This window comes from Bubalus kerabau, chromosome 2, assembly GCF_029407905.1.
Source record: "Bubalus kerabau isolate K-KA32 ecotype Philippines breed swamp buffalo chromosome 2, PCC_UOA_SB_1v2, whole genome shotgun sequence".
Taxonomy (NCBI): Eukaryota; Metazoa; Chordata; class Mammalia; order Artiodactyla; family Bovidae; genus Bubalus; species Bubalus kerabau.
In genome coordinates this window covers 29,933,965-29,952,813 of record NC_073625.1, presented here as the reverse complement: position 1 = coordinate 29,952,813, position 18,849 = coordinate 29,933,965, and the positions used below count along the sequence as shown (strand labels likewise).

Below are 18,849 nucleotides of genomic sequence, written 5' to 3'. Positions count from 1 at the left end.
AGAATAAATTGTTTTCTTTGTGATATTTACAACCTTTGGAAAAACTCATAAAAACCATCAAACTACCCCCAGGATTTAATTTGAAATTAAATTTATTCTTTATCAACAAAGTTACAAAGTACAATTTTGATACAGTCTTTGAGTCCAAGATATTTTAAATAGTATTTGGTCTCTGAGGGAGGCATAAGTTATAGTAAGCATCCTTGTTCCAAAACTCTGGGCCCTTCCATCCACACCAGCCCTAGATGTGGGAGAAGGGAAAGGAAAACCTATTACAAAGTTACAGGACTACATAATTGAAATTGTAACATTTTACAACCGAATCTTGCAGGAAGACTGTAAATACCTATACAGTGCAAGTATCTGAATTCCTATTAAGCACAGAAAAGTAGCTTATTTGGGTTCATTTCAGATAGAATTAAAAAAATTTTTAATTCTATGATATTTAATCATAGGAATCATTTAAAAAAGGAAAAGCTTCATTATGGTACTATTACTCAATGTCATATTTTATTGATTTTTAAGATGTATGGTTTTATAATTCTGGTAGTCGATGGCATGTGATAATTTAACTGCCATCTGTCCCATGGAAGACTGTATAGACAGTGAGAAAGCCTATGAGCCTTTTCATTGCAAGTGGGCCTCTCCAGCCTCTGATTTCCCAGCAATGGCATCTCAGCAGTGATACCAGGTAGTAAAGCAATCTGAACTTGCCCTTAGGAGTTGCATTCTACATTCTTCATTTTCCTCAGGCCGTAATCACTGCCACTTCCCAGTTTCATGTCAGTATTAATCCTTTTTTCCAGCAGAGAAAATTACTTTCAAACAACATTTCATTGTGAATATAGTTAAGTTCATCAAATTTCTTCTAGGGCCATTGATTTATTTTCTTAAAGACCCAGCTGATGACTTGTCTGAGTTTACATCATTCTGAAATGAAACGCTTGCTTACACATACTTGTTCAGAGGTTATTGAGGACTCAAAATGTCATTGTGCTGAGTGACAGGCAGTGGTCTTGTTCCTTTACCCTACCTAGCTGGGAGTGTATGAGTGCGTGCTTAGTCATGACCTACTCTCGTGACCCCATGGACCCTACCTGGCTCCTCTGTCCATGGGATTTTCCAGGTAAGAGTACTGGAGTGGGTTGTCATTTCCTCCTCCAGGGGTCTTCCCAACCCAGAGATGGAACCCAAGTCTCCTGTGTCTCCTGCATTGGTAGGCAGATTCTTTACCACTTGAGTCATCAGGGAAGCCCACCTAACTAGGAGGCTGCTGGGCATTCTGGCAGGGACCTGAAGTCAAAGGTCATAGTTCCTACAGAGGAAGATGGTCTGTTAGCCTGTTTTTCAGTGTGGAGGGGAGAGGGTTGAGTAGAGATGCTCTTTAGGTCTTTATTATTTTTCTGATTGCAAAAATAAGATACACATAAAAAAATTCAAATAAGGTGAAAGTAAAAATTAAAAAATCCTCTACCAGTTCTGCTCCCCCTGCCTACAGATCAGATCAGATCAGTCGCTCAGTCGTGTCCAACTTTTTGCGACCCCATGAATCGCAGCACGCCAGGCCTCCCTGTCCATCACCAACTCCTGGAGTTCACTCAGACTCACGTCCATCGAGTCAGTGATGCCATCCAGCCATCTCATCCTCTGTCGTCCCCTTCTCCTGCCCCTAATCCCTCCCAGCATCAGAGTCTTTTCCAATGAGTCAACTCTTCGCATGAGGTAGCCAAAGTACTGCAGTTTCAGCTTCAGCATCATTCCTTCCAAAGAAATCCCAGGGCTGATCTCCTTCAGAATGGACTGGTTGGATCTCCTTGCAGTCCAAGGGACTCTCAAGAGTCTTCTCCAACACCACAGTTCAAAAGCATCAAATCTTCGGCGCTCAGCCTTCTTCACAGTCCAACTCTCACATCCATACATGACCACAGGAAAAACCATAGCCTTGACTAGACGAACCTTAAGTCTCGTTTATTTCCATTGAGAGTCGTTTCTTTACATAAAATTCTTTTTATCATCTCATTTTTTCAGCAAAACTTTCTGTAATGAATTTCATGTCCTAAAATGTTTTCTTAATGATAGAAAAAGGCTTACACTTTCTGTTTTAATCTTTCACACATGTGGGCCATCTCTAGGTAACTGGTCTCAAATTTTTTTCAAGATAAGTGGGTAGAGACGGTGCCCAAACCAGCAACTGTGGGGGTAAGGAGAGGAACCAGACGTCTTTCTTTTGAGGTGACTGGCTTAGGGAACTTACACAGGAAAGCTCCCCAAGTGGGTAGAGAGGTCAGGCAGAGGGAGAATTGTCCGTCCAGCCCCTGACCTAGACTGAATGTGTCTAAGACTTGTATGATGAACCCTAATCTCCAATGTGTTGGCATCTGAAGTGGGGCCTCTGGGAGCTGACTGCATTAATGACAATAGAGCCGTCATTAGAGCGCCCAGAGAGCTCCCTCATCCCTTATACCACGTGGGGACAGTGAGGGAGTTTGCCATCTTTGAACTAGAAAGTGGGCCTCACCACCCACCAAATCAGCCGGCACCTCCACCCTGGATTTCCCAGCCTCTAGAACTCTGAGAAGTAAACTTCCGCTACTATAAGCCACTCCCTCTACAGTGTTGTTACAGCAACTCTAAGGCTTCTAAGTGCCTTTAAGATAACATCTAAACACATGCGTCTCAGCCTGGTTCTCAGTGGCCATCCTGACTTAGCTTCTGCAGATCCCTCCAGCCATCAGCCACCCCTCTCCACCAGCTCAAGTCACGTTAAAAATGCCACAGTTCTCAGAACATACCCAGCTTTCCTTTCACTTACTTTGAGTGATCCTTTTGCAGGGGCAGCCTTGTAAGCGCCACCGAAGACAGCATTTTTGGGAGGAAGGAATCCTTTATGGTGGAGGAGAAAATAGCAACCCACTCCAGTATTCTTGCCTAGAGAATCCCGTGGACAGAGGAGCCTGGTGGGCTGCTGTCCATGGGGCTGCACAGAGTCGAACACAACTGATGCAACTTAGCATGCATGCATGCATTGGAGAAGGAAACAGCAACCCACTCCAGTATTCTTGCCTAGAGAATCCCAGGGACGGAGGAGCCTGGTGGGCTGCCGTCTATGGGGTCGCAAAGAGTCAGAGGCGACTGAAGCAACTTAGCAGCAGCAGTCCTTTATGGACTCTCCTTCTTTGTCCTTCTATACAAAGGACAAAGAGCTCTTCAAAGATCCATTTTAATACCCCCAGTGCTTAGGACAGTGGATGGTAAATATTAGGTACTTAATGAATGTGCAATGAATGAGCACTTTGCTACAGAAATTGCTCCTATTTTCAGGAAGATATGTATACCAGCCAAGAACATGTCATAGACTTAGAAGTCCAAATGCCTTGAAAGAGAAAATTGTGTGTATGTGGCATTTAAAATTTTAAGAATGTGTTTCTATTCTGTTAGTATTTATAGATGCTCCAATAATTGGCAAAAGACTTTACTAAAGTGGAGATATAAGAGTTCAGCTACATAAAACACTAAAAACTCTTTACATAAACATCTCATCCATAGGGCTTTACTAATCTCATATAGCTATATTCAGTTTTGAAGATCTCTCATAAGTGAATTTCAATGTTAAACCATCCATTTCCCCAGAATCCCCTAGGATTTCTGATTTAAGAAATCTTTTTATTGGTACTAATGACTTATTTGGCAAAACATATAAAACTTTTTAAAAATTTAAGTTATGTCTTATAACACTTGCCTCCGAAAGATTTAGTACGGGTTTCATGGAAATTTAGTACTAATTTCTCATTAAAACTCAGTACTAAATCTGAATTAGTTGCCTATAAATTAAGGTAAATTTAAACCTCCTTTAGCTGGTAGTTTAAGCATTAACAAATATTCCTAAATTTGTTTCAAATTCAAATCTTTCATAGAATGAGATTAAGTTATATGTAAAAAATATATATATATATAAAAGCAGTCAAGTCTCCATAATGTCTATCATACTGCCAATTTTGGTTAATTTGAAAATTATAAATGTTATATATTTACTCTTTTTTGAGGCATTGATAAATCTCACTATATTCACAACAAGCTGTAAAGCCTCCAAAGGAATATATTTATGAGTTTTGTATTCTATTACTTTAGTTACCCCTGACCTTCATACCTAGAGAGAGTTACTCATCACAGGCTTAGAGTCCTTCCTTACAGTGAGGATCTCTGCTCTCAGTTTACAATCCATCTTTCTGTTAGCTTCCAGTTCTCCCTCCTGGTTTTGGGTTCTTTTCCTTGTATTTATTTGTTAAACAGACACTTACCTTTTCCAAAATAACCTGCAGATCTTCAGCACCTGTATAATGTGGATCTAAAATCAGAAATTTTATCTGTCCTGTAATTTCATTCCATGCAACTCCTAGTATTGTGTGAGCCAAAACTCCTCCCCCTACAGAAGAGGAAATAAAGAAATGAGAGGGCATATGTTAGTCTCAACTTCCCACTCAATTTCAGTTGAAAAAAGATTATTTTGCCTATGAATTGATCTAACATAATATTAAAATTGATTGCCCTAAACTGGAAAAGACATAACGTCAAATATACTCTGAAAAGACAAAATCACATCTTTAAGACAGAAAAGATACAATCACATCTATAATCATATTAGGTTTCTATGTCACTTTAATATTCATGGAATTACCTAAACTGGATTTAAAAAGGGCCACAGAGGGTCTAAACTCCTCACAACAGGGTAGCAATCATTGCTGTTGGTACCTCTCTCAGCAGACAAGCCATGTTCTCTCTGCTCTGAGTACCTCCAACGGTGCAGCCTGTCTACTCAGTCAGTACTTTCTGTCGTTTGCTGACATCTGCCTACCTGCATTTCTTACACACCAGTCTTAGCTTGTCTTCTGTCATCCAGGGCAAGTCTTATTTCTCATAGAATTGTATCTTTAGATTAGCTAATCCAATTCTCTTATTTTACAAAGAAAGCCCAGAGAGGTTAAGCAATTTGCATAATGTCACACAGTGAGCCAAGTTCCTGACAGCCAGGATGGATGCTATACTGAGTGACCACTGTCTCTTTTCCATTCTGCTCTGAAGTCTATTTGAACACAGTTATCAAATCTCTTCTTAGCCTTTACTACTTCTAGTTATTATAATCTTTTTTATAACTTTCCTCCCATCTTGGAAATTTTAAAAAATATCCAGAGGTCAGTATGCATGCTGTAAAAGCTAATTTTAATATGTTTACAAAGGACTGATATTATGTGCCATTATGTATTTACATTAACGGTAAGTTTCACATATTCTCCATCTACCAAAAGAACACAAGATTCCAAAACACCTTACCAATCATTATTGGAGTTCCTTCACTCTGGAAATGATTAGCCAGTTCCCGTCCCTGAGAGGCCATTTCAGAACCTTGGCTAGAAAGAAACCAGTTTCTATCAGATGAACTATTCTGAAGATCAAATGAGCTTGGGAACTAATGTTTTCTATTTTTTTGGTTTCTTTTTTGGTTATTAAAAATATAGATATAAATTTAAGTAAAATTAAGTGGTAGGGAACTGAGAGCAATTTAAAGCAATACAACCTCTAAATATTTAAGGTCACTAAATGAGCTAGGAAAGAAGACCTTGATTCTTTGCTTCTAGAACTGCATAAGAAGGTTCTGGACTTTTAACCTAAGATTGAAAGTGGTCACTTTGATACTGAGGGGATTCTTATGGGCGGATTTAATTTCAGAAGAATAGGTTTTAAATCCTAGGATTTTGTCTTCTTACCATCAAACTCATCTGTAATTCCTCATCTTTAATCTGGGACCAAAAATACCTGCCCTTCTATGTGACAGGAGATTCCAGGACTAAAACAGACAATGTCTGTGAAGCCAGTGTGAAAACTGCAAAACGTTCGCAAGTACAACATATTTTTAGGGAATATTTCAATATCATACAATTTTTACTTCTGAGAATAGAAAAGATGAAATTTTTTTTTTTTAGAATGGAGGTGCCAGGTGGTGCTAACTAACCCTTAGCTCTTGCTTCGTAAGGAATGAATGAAGCAACATTTTCATGTGTCAAAACTTTCACTTTTTAATCACCATCTACTTCACTATTTAATCTATTGCTTATTTGTTAGCACTGATTTCCATATCCAATCCAAATTCCAACTGTGAAATCAGATGTACTAAAGTACTTGGACAATAAGAATAATGACATTACAGTTATCAAGGTTGTCATAATAAATGTATTAAAAACATAAGCTCATATATAAGGAGTAAGCTAGAGATGGTCATAGAAATCAATCTTATCTAATATTTGCTCATATTTTAATACTAGAAGTATTCTATTTTTAATAGATAAGGAAATTTCCTATTATAAATTTCCTATTTATAAACTTTGTATTCCTATATTATAAATTTCCTATTTCCTATATAAAATTTCCTATTATAATAAATAAGGAAAAGATAAAATTATATTTGGATACATGATTAGTTTCTTAAAATCTCAGGAAGCAAAAAGAGTAGGAATAAACAAAAAGGTCAGTCATAGATCAATATTTGATTTTTCCCTTCCAAGAATTCAATGACTTTTCCATTAAAAAACCAGACCTTCTGTAACTACTCAAAGTTGACATATTTCCAAGTTTTCCTCTTCCAGACTAAGACTAGGCCTAGATCGTACAAGTACATATCATGAAGTTTACTCACAAACATCTTCTAAAAAATAACAGCAAAAAAATTTAGGACTGGAAAAAATGAGATTTATAAAGCAAGGGGGCAATGTGGAGGAAGAGAAAAGAGCAAAAACAAATTGGGGGAAAAGCATACTTTTTTCTTTTAATAAAAGTGACAAACTCTCTTTGAAGTGATTTCTCAAATTTCTTAAAGTTTCCTTACCTGACAAACAGTATTTTTGAAGTTACACCAATCAAATGGTTCAGCACCAGCTGTACCTCGATAGATCCAATCCACTGCCGTGATCCAACAAATGTTGCTGGTTTGTCCCCAGCATCAACTAGAGCCTTTATTTAAAAATACAAAAAAAAAAATCATACACAAGAGAGCTATTAAAAATTATGTATAGGGATTTCCCTTGATTATTAGTATATATGTTTTTTCCCTTCAAAACAGAAGTAAGTCTGGACCATGAGGTAGGTATAATTATTTAATGGTATATTAGGGTCCATGAAACGTCCATATAATTCAAAATGGCATGTTCTGTACCTGCTGGATTTCTCTGTGTGTTGGAATGGATCTTTCTGTGTATCCCTGGTGTTTGAACCAGGAGCAGATAGTCTGTAGAGACCGATAAGCACAGCCCCAGCCATTGTCATCTATTCGATCCTGCATATAATGATGGTAACCATATGTGCCCTGGACCACATAAACCTATATAAAAAGAAGAAACACAGTAATATATTAACTGTAGATGTATATATTTGGAAAAGGTGATGGCATCCCACTCCAGTACTCTTGCCTGGAAAATCCCATAGATGGAGGAGCCTGGTGGGCTGCATTCCATGGGGTCGTGAAGAGTCGGACACGACTAAGCAACTTCACTTTCACTTTTCACTTTCATGCATTGGAGAAGGAAATGGCAACCCGCTCCAGTGTTCTTGCCTGGAGAATCCCAGGGACGGGGAAGCCTCGTGGGCTGCCGTCTATGGGGTCGCACAGAGTCAGACACGACTGAAGTGACTTAGCAGCAGCAGATGTATATATTATATGTATACATACGTACATCATCTATTAAGATAACATTATATACATACACATGCTCAAGTCATTTACTGTTTTCAGAGCTAGATTGTTACTTTTGCTGCTAAGTCACTCCAGTCGTGTCCGACTCTGTGCGACCCCATAGACAGCAGCCCACGAGGCTTCCCCGTCCCTGGGATTCTCCAGGCAATAACACTGGAGTGGGTTGCCATTTTCTTCTCCAATGATTACTTTTAGTGCCTTATAAAAATTAAAAAAATAAAAAAAATACTCTCCAACTCTTTCAATATATCAGTGTATTACTGATACAAAAGTGAAGTAAGAACAGTATGAGAAAATAAAATTGTAAAGACAATATCATTACATAAATGCAAAAATCTTAACAAAATATTAGCAACCTAAGTCCCGCAGAGAATAAAAAAAAAATTAATCATAATCAAATATCCACTGGGCAGAAGCAAAAAAACAACTAATGACACTAATGATCACCCAACTCGTATAAACAATTACTAAACTCACCATACCAGTCTCTATGTTAGGTGGATTGAGATAAGTATGTGGATTTCTAATGTAACCATCTTTGTATGGTTCATCTGGAAAATGATAAGCATTAGACCTTTTGAAATAAGGTCTGTCATGAGGCAGATTGAAGACATCGTGTAATTCCTAAATAAAACCAGAATCAACAGGAAATAAGAGAAAAAAGGTTAAATGATATAGGTTCCCAGTCAATAAATAAACCCAAAACAGAAAATTTACTATATACTGGTTATACAAGATATCAAACACTTATGATTTTATTCATGAAGGTCAAAGAGGGTGAGATTTAAACAAAAACCAAAAAGGATTTATTTTGGTTTATCTATGCATATGGATAGAAACTGGAAAAGAATATAGAAAATTGAAAATAATTTGTTACAGTGAAAGAACTGAGATAATTTAAAATTACTTATTGTAACACAGTCTGCTAAAATAAATCCAGGCTAAAGACTAGTTTTGAAAGTCTTATAAATGAGTAATTAACAAAGATATAACTATACCAAAATAATCATGCTTAGGTTTTCATTTTTAAAAATCATGCTTAGAGTATTTAACAAATATAAGGGGTAGTGATTAGATTACGGAATGGAAATTGGTGGTTTAAAGAGCAATATGGCATCAAAATAAAAATACACATATATGTTTAAAAGGCAACATATTCCTGAATGTATAAAAACATGTAATAGTTACTCTGAAAGTCTGATATCTTCTTTTTGATATCTCCTATGTATTCAAGCAGTTTGAATTAGATCATTAGCTTGTGTAACTGTTGCCTCTGCAAATCAATTCATTTGGCACTTACAGAGAGGCACAGAGGGTTACAGTGTTACATCTCTTTTCAGGGACACAGATTGGGAAGATGTTTCCATGGTATAATTTGATGGGTACTAGGCAAGGCCACATATCAAAAACATATACTAACAAAAAATACATACTACCAAAAAAAAAAAAAAATATATATATATATACACACACACTATCAAACCAGTCGTTTGCCAATAAATCTCATTTCTTTGAATGCTGATCATGTTTTCTTCAAAACGCCTCTAATAAAACCCAAATGACCCTGGGAGGTGGGGGATGGAGTACTACAAATCCTAATTAGAAACAGGATAAAATCTAATTTCCCTTCTCTAACCGTAATCTTGTCTCTTTTATAAATTTACAAGTAATGGAAAAGAAAAGGAAATTATTAAATAGCACTCATCAGCTACTCTAGGCATGTAAGTATCTTTTCATTCTTATATTTCACTACAGAAAAATAACATATGAACTTCACCGAATATATAAATTAAAATGTTATATATAATTTAGCATAATATTTTTTTAAAAAGACTTAAAAAAGTTACATGAGAATAGACATTAAATAACATGTAAAGCCAATACTGTGCATCCACACTTTATAAAATTAAATCACAAAATGCTGGCTATTTATTAGAAGCACAAAATTAAATACAAAATGAATGATATTTTTATTTTTCTAAGAATGAATTGGTCTTACCTTTCTATAGGCCTGCAGCTGACCATCTGGAATTCCTGATGGATATGAAATTGTTACAAGATTTTTTTCCCCTGGTAATAAAAAGTGCAGTGGTTCAGGAACCACAATAGATGTTCCTTTCATGTATTTCAAAATGCATTTTTCCATATCAGTTAGTTGATTATGAATTGCATCAACTAGAAGTTTACGAACTCTGTGGGGCGGAAATATACAAGTGCATTAACAAAAATTATAATAGTTATGATACATGAAACTGTTGAGTGAATATATTCCTAATATGCCCTCGATAGGACTGGGTTTATTAAAGTAAGTCTAAATAATAAAAAGTTAATGTTAAATAAACTAAATTTCCTCTGTGCAGATAAATGGAAAATTCTATAGGTTTTGCATATTATCCTACTTCCTCAATAAACACTGAATTACTAGATGACTCTTAGTTTAATAATAAACACGGAGTAAATCATAGTAAAAAAGAACAACCACCACCCTAGATATGCCTCAATGACACTTAAAAATGGGCTTTGATTACTTTGGGGGAGGGTCCTCATTTAAAGGTGGCAGTAGTATTAGAAAATACCTACTTTCCCCACGTTTCTTCTGCAGCAACAGATAAAACTGCATCAACTGGTAAAGTCATACTAACATAGTGGTGTCCTCCGCTTTCTCTTTCAATAATGGGCGTTACGGCGGCCAGAGGGGTTGACACTTCCAGCATCAGATCTATATTTACTATTTGATGCTACAAAGATAAACAGTAATAGTTAACTTAAAAGCACACTGAACAATAATATAAAAGGTAAGTAAAAGGACTTTTTAAGGACCATATAAAGTATATTACTGGAGAAGGCAATGGCACCCCACTCCAGTACTCTTGCCTGGAAAATCCCATGGACAGAGGAGCCTGGTAGGCTGCAGTCCATGGGGTCGCTAGGAGTCAGACACGACTGAGCGACTTCACTTTCACTTTTCACTTTCATGCATTGGAGAAGGAAATGGCAACCCACTCCAGTGTTCTTGCCTGGAGAATCCTAGGGACAGGGGAGCCTGGTGGGCTGCTGTCTCTGGGGTCACACAGAGTCAGACACTACTGAAGCGACTTAGCAGCAACAGCAAACTATATTACAGTAAATTATTTAAAAGCACAATTCTTAGCTTAAAGAAAAATTCTTCTCTGCTTCAGAATAATCTGAGGAGAGGCACAGAGTGAGTGGGAAATGAAGATGAAACCAGACCGATCATGTATCCAGAAGCATTAAAAGTTCACTATGGTTCATTGTACTATATTTGTATAGATTTAAAATTTTCAAAAAAATGAATAAACAAGATACAATACCACAAATCAAGAAACTTTTAAACATATGTTATGACTATATACCTCTGCTCTAAAGACATACTAATAATGAACTCTGTTAGAAGGTTTGATTTTGATAGTGGTATGGAAAAACAATTCTGAAAATGCTTTCTGTGTATTAAACAAATTTAGCAAAATATTAAGAGTACTGGAAGCCAGGTTTCTCACCAGGAGAAGGTTAGGAATTGTGTGAGGCTGAAGTATTACTGGGGGTATATGATTTACACGGGTAAATCTTGATGTGTGCATTATATATGTATAGTATGTGTGCATACATGTCTGCCTTCCTTGGGGAAATGGCTGATTCCTGAGATGAAATAGCAAAAGTACATGAACCTGGAACATCCTTGGAAAAAAGTATGAAGTATTCAAAAGTACAGTATCAAGAGGACACTGGAGCCAGCATGAAGCTTCTCTTGGCCAAAGCAGAAAATATGAGCATCAAAATAACTGATGGCAGCTAACAGACAACTCATTGCATAAAACAGGAATCCACGCTTCCACGCGGTTAATACACAGCGAAAAGGGAAAGTGCTTCCTTTCAGTACAAAGGCATCTTGTAAACGTAAAAGGAAACAACAGACTTAGAAAAAAATCACCACTTTGCAACCATCAGATTAATGCTAGATTCTGACAACAATTATCAACTGATGTTAGAAGTGTTGGGTAAAAACTTGATGAGGAATAGGATATATACATAAACTCAAAGCATCTTCCCGCAAGATACCTTCAAATTATCAGGGCACAAAATAGGACCCTCACAGTAGAGAAAAGTGGCAGTTACCACATTAAGTGATCAACGTTAACGTCATTGATACGAGAACCAACTAAGCATATGCCTCTTTCACATGACGTGCTGGGGACACACGTTGCTTCTTTGGGATTCCCATCAACAATGACCACCTGAACCCACCATAAGGCGGCTGAGAACAAACTCAAACCCAATCTGAGAAACATTCTACAGAATACCTGACCTGTAACCCTCAAGATGTCAACCTCCAAAGACCGGTAACTCTCAAATCCTTATCCAAAGCCCATAGTTTTTTTGTACACTCCACATTTAAAAATCTCACAGCTCAGGTCGACACCTCACTGGTGTCTCAAACATAGTATGACCAACACTGACCTCATGTCTTCCCCATCTCCCATCTTTACCCAAGCAAGAAGCTGGTCATCTCACATCCAGTAAGTCTCCAAGTACAATCCTTTTCATTCCCTAAATATTTCTTGTATCCATTCCCTTCTCTTTATTACTATAGCTACTGGTTTTGTTCAGATTCCCCCGAGTGGTCTCTGTCCACATCTCCAACCTCATGTCCACTCTATTATTCTCACTAGTCTGGAAAAACGCTACAGTCATATAAAATATTAACTTTGTACAACTTCCTGCCTTGAAGTAGCTGCTCTGTTTTTTATCTCTAACACCTGGCAAAGTTTGTGGCACGTGGCAGATACTCAACAGTACTGGTTCAAAAATCAACAGAACCAAAACTGTGAAGAAAAGTAAATCACTTTATCATTTACTATTTCATATAGCATAATGCGTCACTGTCATGTTTCAGAATGATTCCTTTTTAAGTAATCTTCAAACATACTCAAGGACAAAAGTTTAGATATATAAAACAGAGGTATAACCTTGGGCATGTCACTTAATCTTTCTGGACTTGAATCATCTGATCTGTAAAAAAAAAAAAATAAGAACTTTCTAAGATCTCACTCAAAGCCAAATTCAAGGACTGAAAATTTTTATCACTAAGAAGACAGGTGATTTGCTTACCATGTCTGATAACTTTTTATCTTTCTTCTTTGTGAATTTTCGTTTTGTATCTTCTTCCTGTTCAAATCTAAAATTTTAATACACGGAGATGTTTATAATATGAAATGATATTGTAAAAACATTTCTAGCAATCTTCAAGCATACTCACTGAATAAAGCGCATTATGTCCTTACAGGCAGAACTGTCGGTCAGCTCTCCTGGGACGGTGTTCATGTCACTGTTAGGCCATACGTACACTGAACTGTGGCAAATTCTGAACACAAGGGCATTTGAAGACAGCTTGGTTGACAGGTCACTCAGTACATGCTTTAGTGCGTTCTTGATAAAAATTTCTAAATAAAAGAACACAAATAGAAGTTATATAAAAAACTGCAAACTTTTCAACATGAAGGTATCCAAGCACACAAAAGTAGAGCACAGTAAAAGTGACCCCCAAATATCCATTCCTCAGATTCAATAATGTAAAAAAAAGTTTGTTTTGTCTTTAAAAAAAAGGGAGATAGAATTCATAGACCAGAAAATCCTTTCTTTTAATGTGCACAATTCAGTTGCCTTTAGTATACCACAAAGGTTTGCAATCATCACTATCTAATCCCAGAACATTCCGTCACCCCCAAATAAACCCTGGACTTCCCAGCAGTCATTCCCCATCCCCCCGCACTTACTTATGGCAATCACTAACCTACTTTTGATCTCTGTAGACTGGCTTACTCTGGACACTTCATATAAATAAAATCACACATTTTGTGGCCTTTTGTGTCTGGCTTCTTTCACTCAGCCTAGTTCTTCAAGAATCAACCAACTGTGAATCCATCCCTAGCATGAATTAGCACTTCACTCTTTTTTATGGCTGAATAATATTCCATTATATGAACAGAACATACTCTGTTTATTCATTTGTAAACTGATACATATTTGGGTTGTTTCTATCTTTTAGCTATCATGAATAATGGTTTTACAAATATTTGTGCAGAAGTTATTGTGTGGATATATCTTTAATTCTTTTAGGTAATAACCCAGAAGGAACTACTGGATCATATGGTGACTCTCTTTTTGTGGACCTGTCAAACTGCTTTCTAGAGGAACCGCATCATTTTATGCTCCCATCAGCAATGGATGAGGATTCCAATTACTCTCAAAATACCATATTACTTACAGAAATAAAACTCTGGAGTGAGATTTGAATTTCTTAGTAGTTCTCTTCCTCAAACTATATCCCACTAAGACTGTACAAAGTATTGTATTCTTAAGTCATGTTCTTTTTTCCTCTATGTGGTATGTCATCAAACCTGGTATTTGTCTGACTTCAATGATTTCCTTTTTACTTAACAGAATTTTTTGAATATAAAAAACATTTTCATGGTTCCAAAGTCAAAACTATATAAAAAGATACATCTGAAGAAGACAATATTTAAATATTTGTCCCAGTTTTATACTCCCAAATCCTAAACCTATTTAACTCTGTGGTTAAAATATTTAACTATCACATCGATACCTTGATAAATAAATACCTGGAGGTTGTGGGAGAGAAAGATTACTTATAACAAGTCAGATATAAAGGCATCCTGATATGTTTCAGAAATCCAAATTTAAAGATTTATAGTTTCACTACAAAAGACAAACATAATTCCTGGATTACCTTCTGCCCATCCCTGAAGACAGTGAAATATCTAAATAATTGTGATGTCTTTAAAGTTAAACACCTCCATTCTCAGTATTTCCTCATTAATGATTCCCTTCAAGGAGTGTTTCAAAGAGTTGGGTACAGGAGTAGGAATACTATTAAGTCAGAAAACAAGCTCAAATACATCAATTATTTGGGTAAAAAGCATCTGCAGTCCCTATTTACATTTGAAATTACATCATTATGTCTGTTGACTGATAGATCAGTTACACTTTGCAGTTAAGTTCATAGCAAAGGATAACTTCAATTTGTAGCGAGTTGTAAAATGTAAGGCTTTATCCACAAAAGTAATACCCTGTATGGGAGCTCAGTAGTTAAGTCATGTCCGGCTCTTTGTGACACCATGGACTACAGCCTCGCCAGGCTCCTGTGTCCATGGGATCTTCCAGGCAAGAATACCGGAGTGAGCTGCCATTTCTTTCTCTAGAGGCTCTTCCTGACCCAGGGATCCAACCCATGTCTCCTGCATTGGAGGATGGATTCTTCACCACCGAGCCACCAGGGAAGCCCAAGGAACAATACTTTACTGATAAGACAGGCGTAAAAATGAGTTTGATTTAGTTCTTGCAAAATGATTCTCATCTTGATTGCACATTAGAGAATCAACTAAAAAACTTACTGATGCCCAAGTCTCTGTCCTTGAGACTTACCTTATTTGGTTGGGGAGTGAGGATCAGAATGTGGACCAACACAGATAACAATTTTTTAATATGAAGGGATGGGTCAGAAAGACCATCTTGCATTCTCTCTCTTCCTCTTTCCAAGGGGCCAGTAAATAATCATCAGCTGGTGATCTTGAAGGAACTTTGACACTGTTTATTCCTCACCTTTCTGAACTTCTCTGTGGCTCCTGACACCCTTGATCATACTTTTCTTGAGTGATTTCATCTAATACAAGGCATTAACTATCATCCTTGGGATACATTAATTTCTCTATCTCCAATTCTGACCACTCTCCCCCAAGTTTCAGACTCAAATTACCAAGTGCCAGCTGGGAATTCACACTTGATGTACTGTGGCATTTCAAATGAAACACATCTCAAACACAGCTCCTTGTCATCCTCCTCCGATATCCTTTAGCTTGGTTTGTGGCAGCAGTCAGAAACAGGAAGACATCCTAGAGTTTGGTTTATACCAACACTGCTGATTTTTCTCCCATAGAACCTGCCTGCCATTCCTAAACCACCCAATCTCAAGAAAATGGGTTCTGGAGTCTTACGGTGATGTACTATTTAAGTCTGCAAAGTTTAAGTCTAGCTGTCTCATTTACATTATGCTCAGGGTGGATATTTATATTTATTGTCACAATTTTCTTGGAGAGGGCAGTAAAGTTTCTTAAGGGGACACCTTAATGTGCAGAGGAGCCCCATGGGCTAGCAGTGGTGGGGAACGCAGTGTCTAAGTTTATCATATCACTTCTATTTGACTTTAGACAGTTTATTCACCCTCTCACTCAGTTTCATTTTCAAAATGGGGAGAATCTCACGATATTTCATCATCGCTTTTATAGTAAAAAAGGAGTATCTTGGAAGACCTACCATTAGGTGTAGCTAGCTGAAAAGCTAGATCAAGGCCACCTCTTATTCTGAAGAGTATATCCATAGCCTCTGAAATAACCTAAGACAAATAAAACCAAAATTTCATTGTAAAACAAAAGAAACTCATCCTTATATAAATTAGAATCTAACTGAATTTAGATTAAGGCATAAATTAACAGTGACTTTTCAAATTATTTTATGAATTAATTCCTTGCTTTATGGAGAAAAACACAACAAGAAAAACACAACACCATAAATTCTGTATTACAGGTTCTAAGCCTTTGTTCCACATTGAAATCACCTGAGGATTTTAAAGTACCCATTCCTAGGCTACACTCCCAGAGATTCTGATAAATTGGTGTGGGGAGGATATTTAAAAACTCTTCTATGTCAATGATTCTAAAGGAAAAAGATTGAGGACCACACTGCTCTGGGACAGTATTTCTGAATTATAGTCTTCACAATCATAGGGTTTAACAATGCCATGAAAAGATCAACGGTCAAGAAATGGTTTAAGAATGGGACAGGAACACTGAACCTATTATGATAACAACTGGTGGGCAAGACAATGAAAGGAAACTAATATATCACTGATGGTGGGAGTATAAACTCTTAGAATTCATCACAGGGTGATGTGGCAATAGAATCAAAAGCCTTACATTCGTATTCTTGGTCTAGTAATTCTGCATATAGAAATTTAATCTAAGGAAATCTGCAAAACACACACAGATTAGTGTATACGAATATTAGCCTGTCAACAAGAGGAAACCAATTAAATAATTACAAACATTATACAGCAATGAAAAATCATGCTTTATGTGAATATTTAATGCTGTAGGAAAATGCCTGCAACTTATAAAGGGGAAAAAAAAGCACTTGTAAAATGAAATTATTAGCAGTTCTTAATTTGGGTCCATAAGCTGAGTTTCATGTAGTTGATGACATATGACAAAAGACATATCATTTTGCTTGGGGAGAAGGGTGAGAAAGAGGAAGGCAACCTCTGGGAAAAGGTTTCAAAGATTTCATCAGATTCTTAAAATATGCCCCGAACAAGATGAAGAACTATACTACACACTAAGAGTCCTATTTTTAACTAAATCAGTAAGTTCAACATTTACTAAGCTCTTAAAAAGTAGAAGGCACTATGCTAAATGACTGGACATATACTAACTCTGATACTCAAAATAGGTACCATTACTATTTTTCTCATTTATAATCCCTGTCACATTGTTCCAAGGGTGACTGCTTTTATTTTCCACAAAGTATAACATATTAAAAGGCCATGCCCTTTGCCCCAGTTATACTTCTTGGAATTTATCCTAAAGAAATAATCAAGAAAGTTCAGGACAAAGTTAGCATGAATGCTGTCCACTTATCTTACTGTTGTTCATCACAGCAAAAAACAAACAAAAAAAACCCCCACCTAAATTGCTATCAGTAAGAATCTGTTAAGTATAAGCTGATTAAATACTATGTACCTATTTGAATAAAAAACATTTAATGGCACTGAAAGATACTTTAAAGTATGAGCAACATTTCACTGTTTCTTTCTGTATGACCTTGTAACTCACTCAAGTGTGTCTTTTCTGTAATACTGGAAAAATATCACAGGGTTGTTCTAAAGGTTCCATAAGAGATTTTATGTGAATACACTAGAATCTCCTTACACTTCTGAATTGAGACTCTCTCTGAACAAATAACATTTAAACTGAGATCCGAGCAGTAAGTAGATAAGAGCATTTCCAACAGAAGTATTCCAAGTAGTATTCCAAAATTCCAAAGGAAAGATAGGGGTGAAAGTGGCTGAACCTTTCCCACGGAGGGGCTCTGACTGGTGAAGGCCTGCTTACAAGACCACTTAAGACACCATAGCAGATGGTTAGATCTCATGGTGCCAAGGACAAGAATAGCTAGAGACTGTGATGACTGACAACCATTTAGAGGTCAGTCCTGTCCGACTCCTTGCGACCCCATGGACTATCGAGTCCATGGAATTCTCCAGGCCAGAATACTGGAGTGGGTAGCCGTTCCCTTCTCCAGGGGATCTTCCCAAGCCAGGGATCAAATCTAGGTCTCCCGCATTGCATGCGGATTCTTTACCAGCTGAGCCACAAGGGAAGCCCAAGAATACTGGAGTGGGTAGCATATCCCTTCGCCAAGTGATCTTCCCAACCCAGGGATGGAACCGGGGTCTCCTGCATTGCAGGTGGAGTCTTTACCAAATGAGCTATCAGGGAAGCCCCTGTAGATTCCATAGTATTTGGGACATTCCATAGATGTTCAGGAGCTGCGAAGAGGGCGATGTCAAGGATGATTTCCAGGTGTTTGGCAGGAACAACGGTGCGGTGGGTGGTGCCGCAATGACCTGAGACGGGGTCACTGGAGGAAAAGCAGGGTGAGGTGGGGATGGGTAAGTCAGTTTTGAACTTGCTAAGTTTAAAATATATATGGGCCAACCAAGTGGAGGTACAGTTAGTAGATATGCGGCTCTGGAGCTCAGAATACATCTCTAAGCTGGAGATACAAATTCTGGAGAAAGCACAGGGTGTAAAGAAAAGTACTGAACACACATCTAGGGATACCGGACTGCAGCAGAACCTGCCTGAGCAGTCAGGGGGAAACCAGGGAAGTGTTACCACCACGCTGCCGAGAGAACAAAAGGTATGTGGAAAGTTACTCTTCTCTTTTCCAGGTCCACTCTTTCTTCGAAACTTTTAAAAACCTCTTATGATTCCCTCGTTCTCAAAATGCACGCA

General features: G+C 37.3%; 1 protein-coding gene across 1 annotated transcript; it reads right to left on the bottom strand.

Annotated features, from left to right (window-relative positions):
* Window positions 1–70: 70 nt before the first annotated feature.
* UFSP2 (UFM1 specific peptidase 2) lies at window positions 71–18,615 on the bottom strand. Its single transcript, XM_055567389.1, has 12 exons — window positions 18,313–18,615; window positions 16,091–16,169; window positions 13,017–13,200; window positions 12,869–12,935; window positions 10,322–10,479; window positions 9,741–9,933; window positions 8,219–8,365; window positions 7,205–7,369; window positions 6,878–7,002; window positions 5,329–5,405; window positions 4,299–4,423; window positions 71–241 (listed from the first exon to the last, which is right to left on the bottom strand). The coding sequence occupies exons 1-12, from the start codon at window positions 18,598–18,600 to the stop codon at window positions 155–157; spliced, it is 1,695 nt and encodes a 564-aa protein (XP_055423364.1). The 5' UTR covers window positions 18,601–18,615; the 3' UTR covers window positions 71–154.
* Window positions 18,616–18,849: the final 234 nt, after the last annotated feature.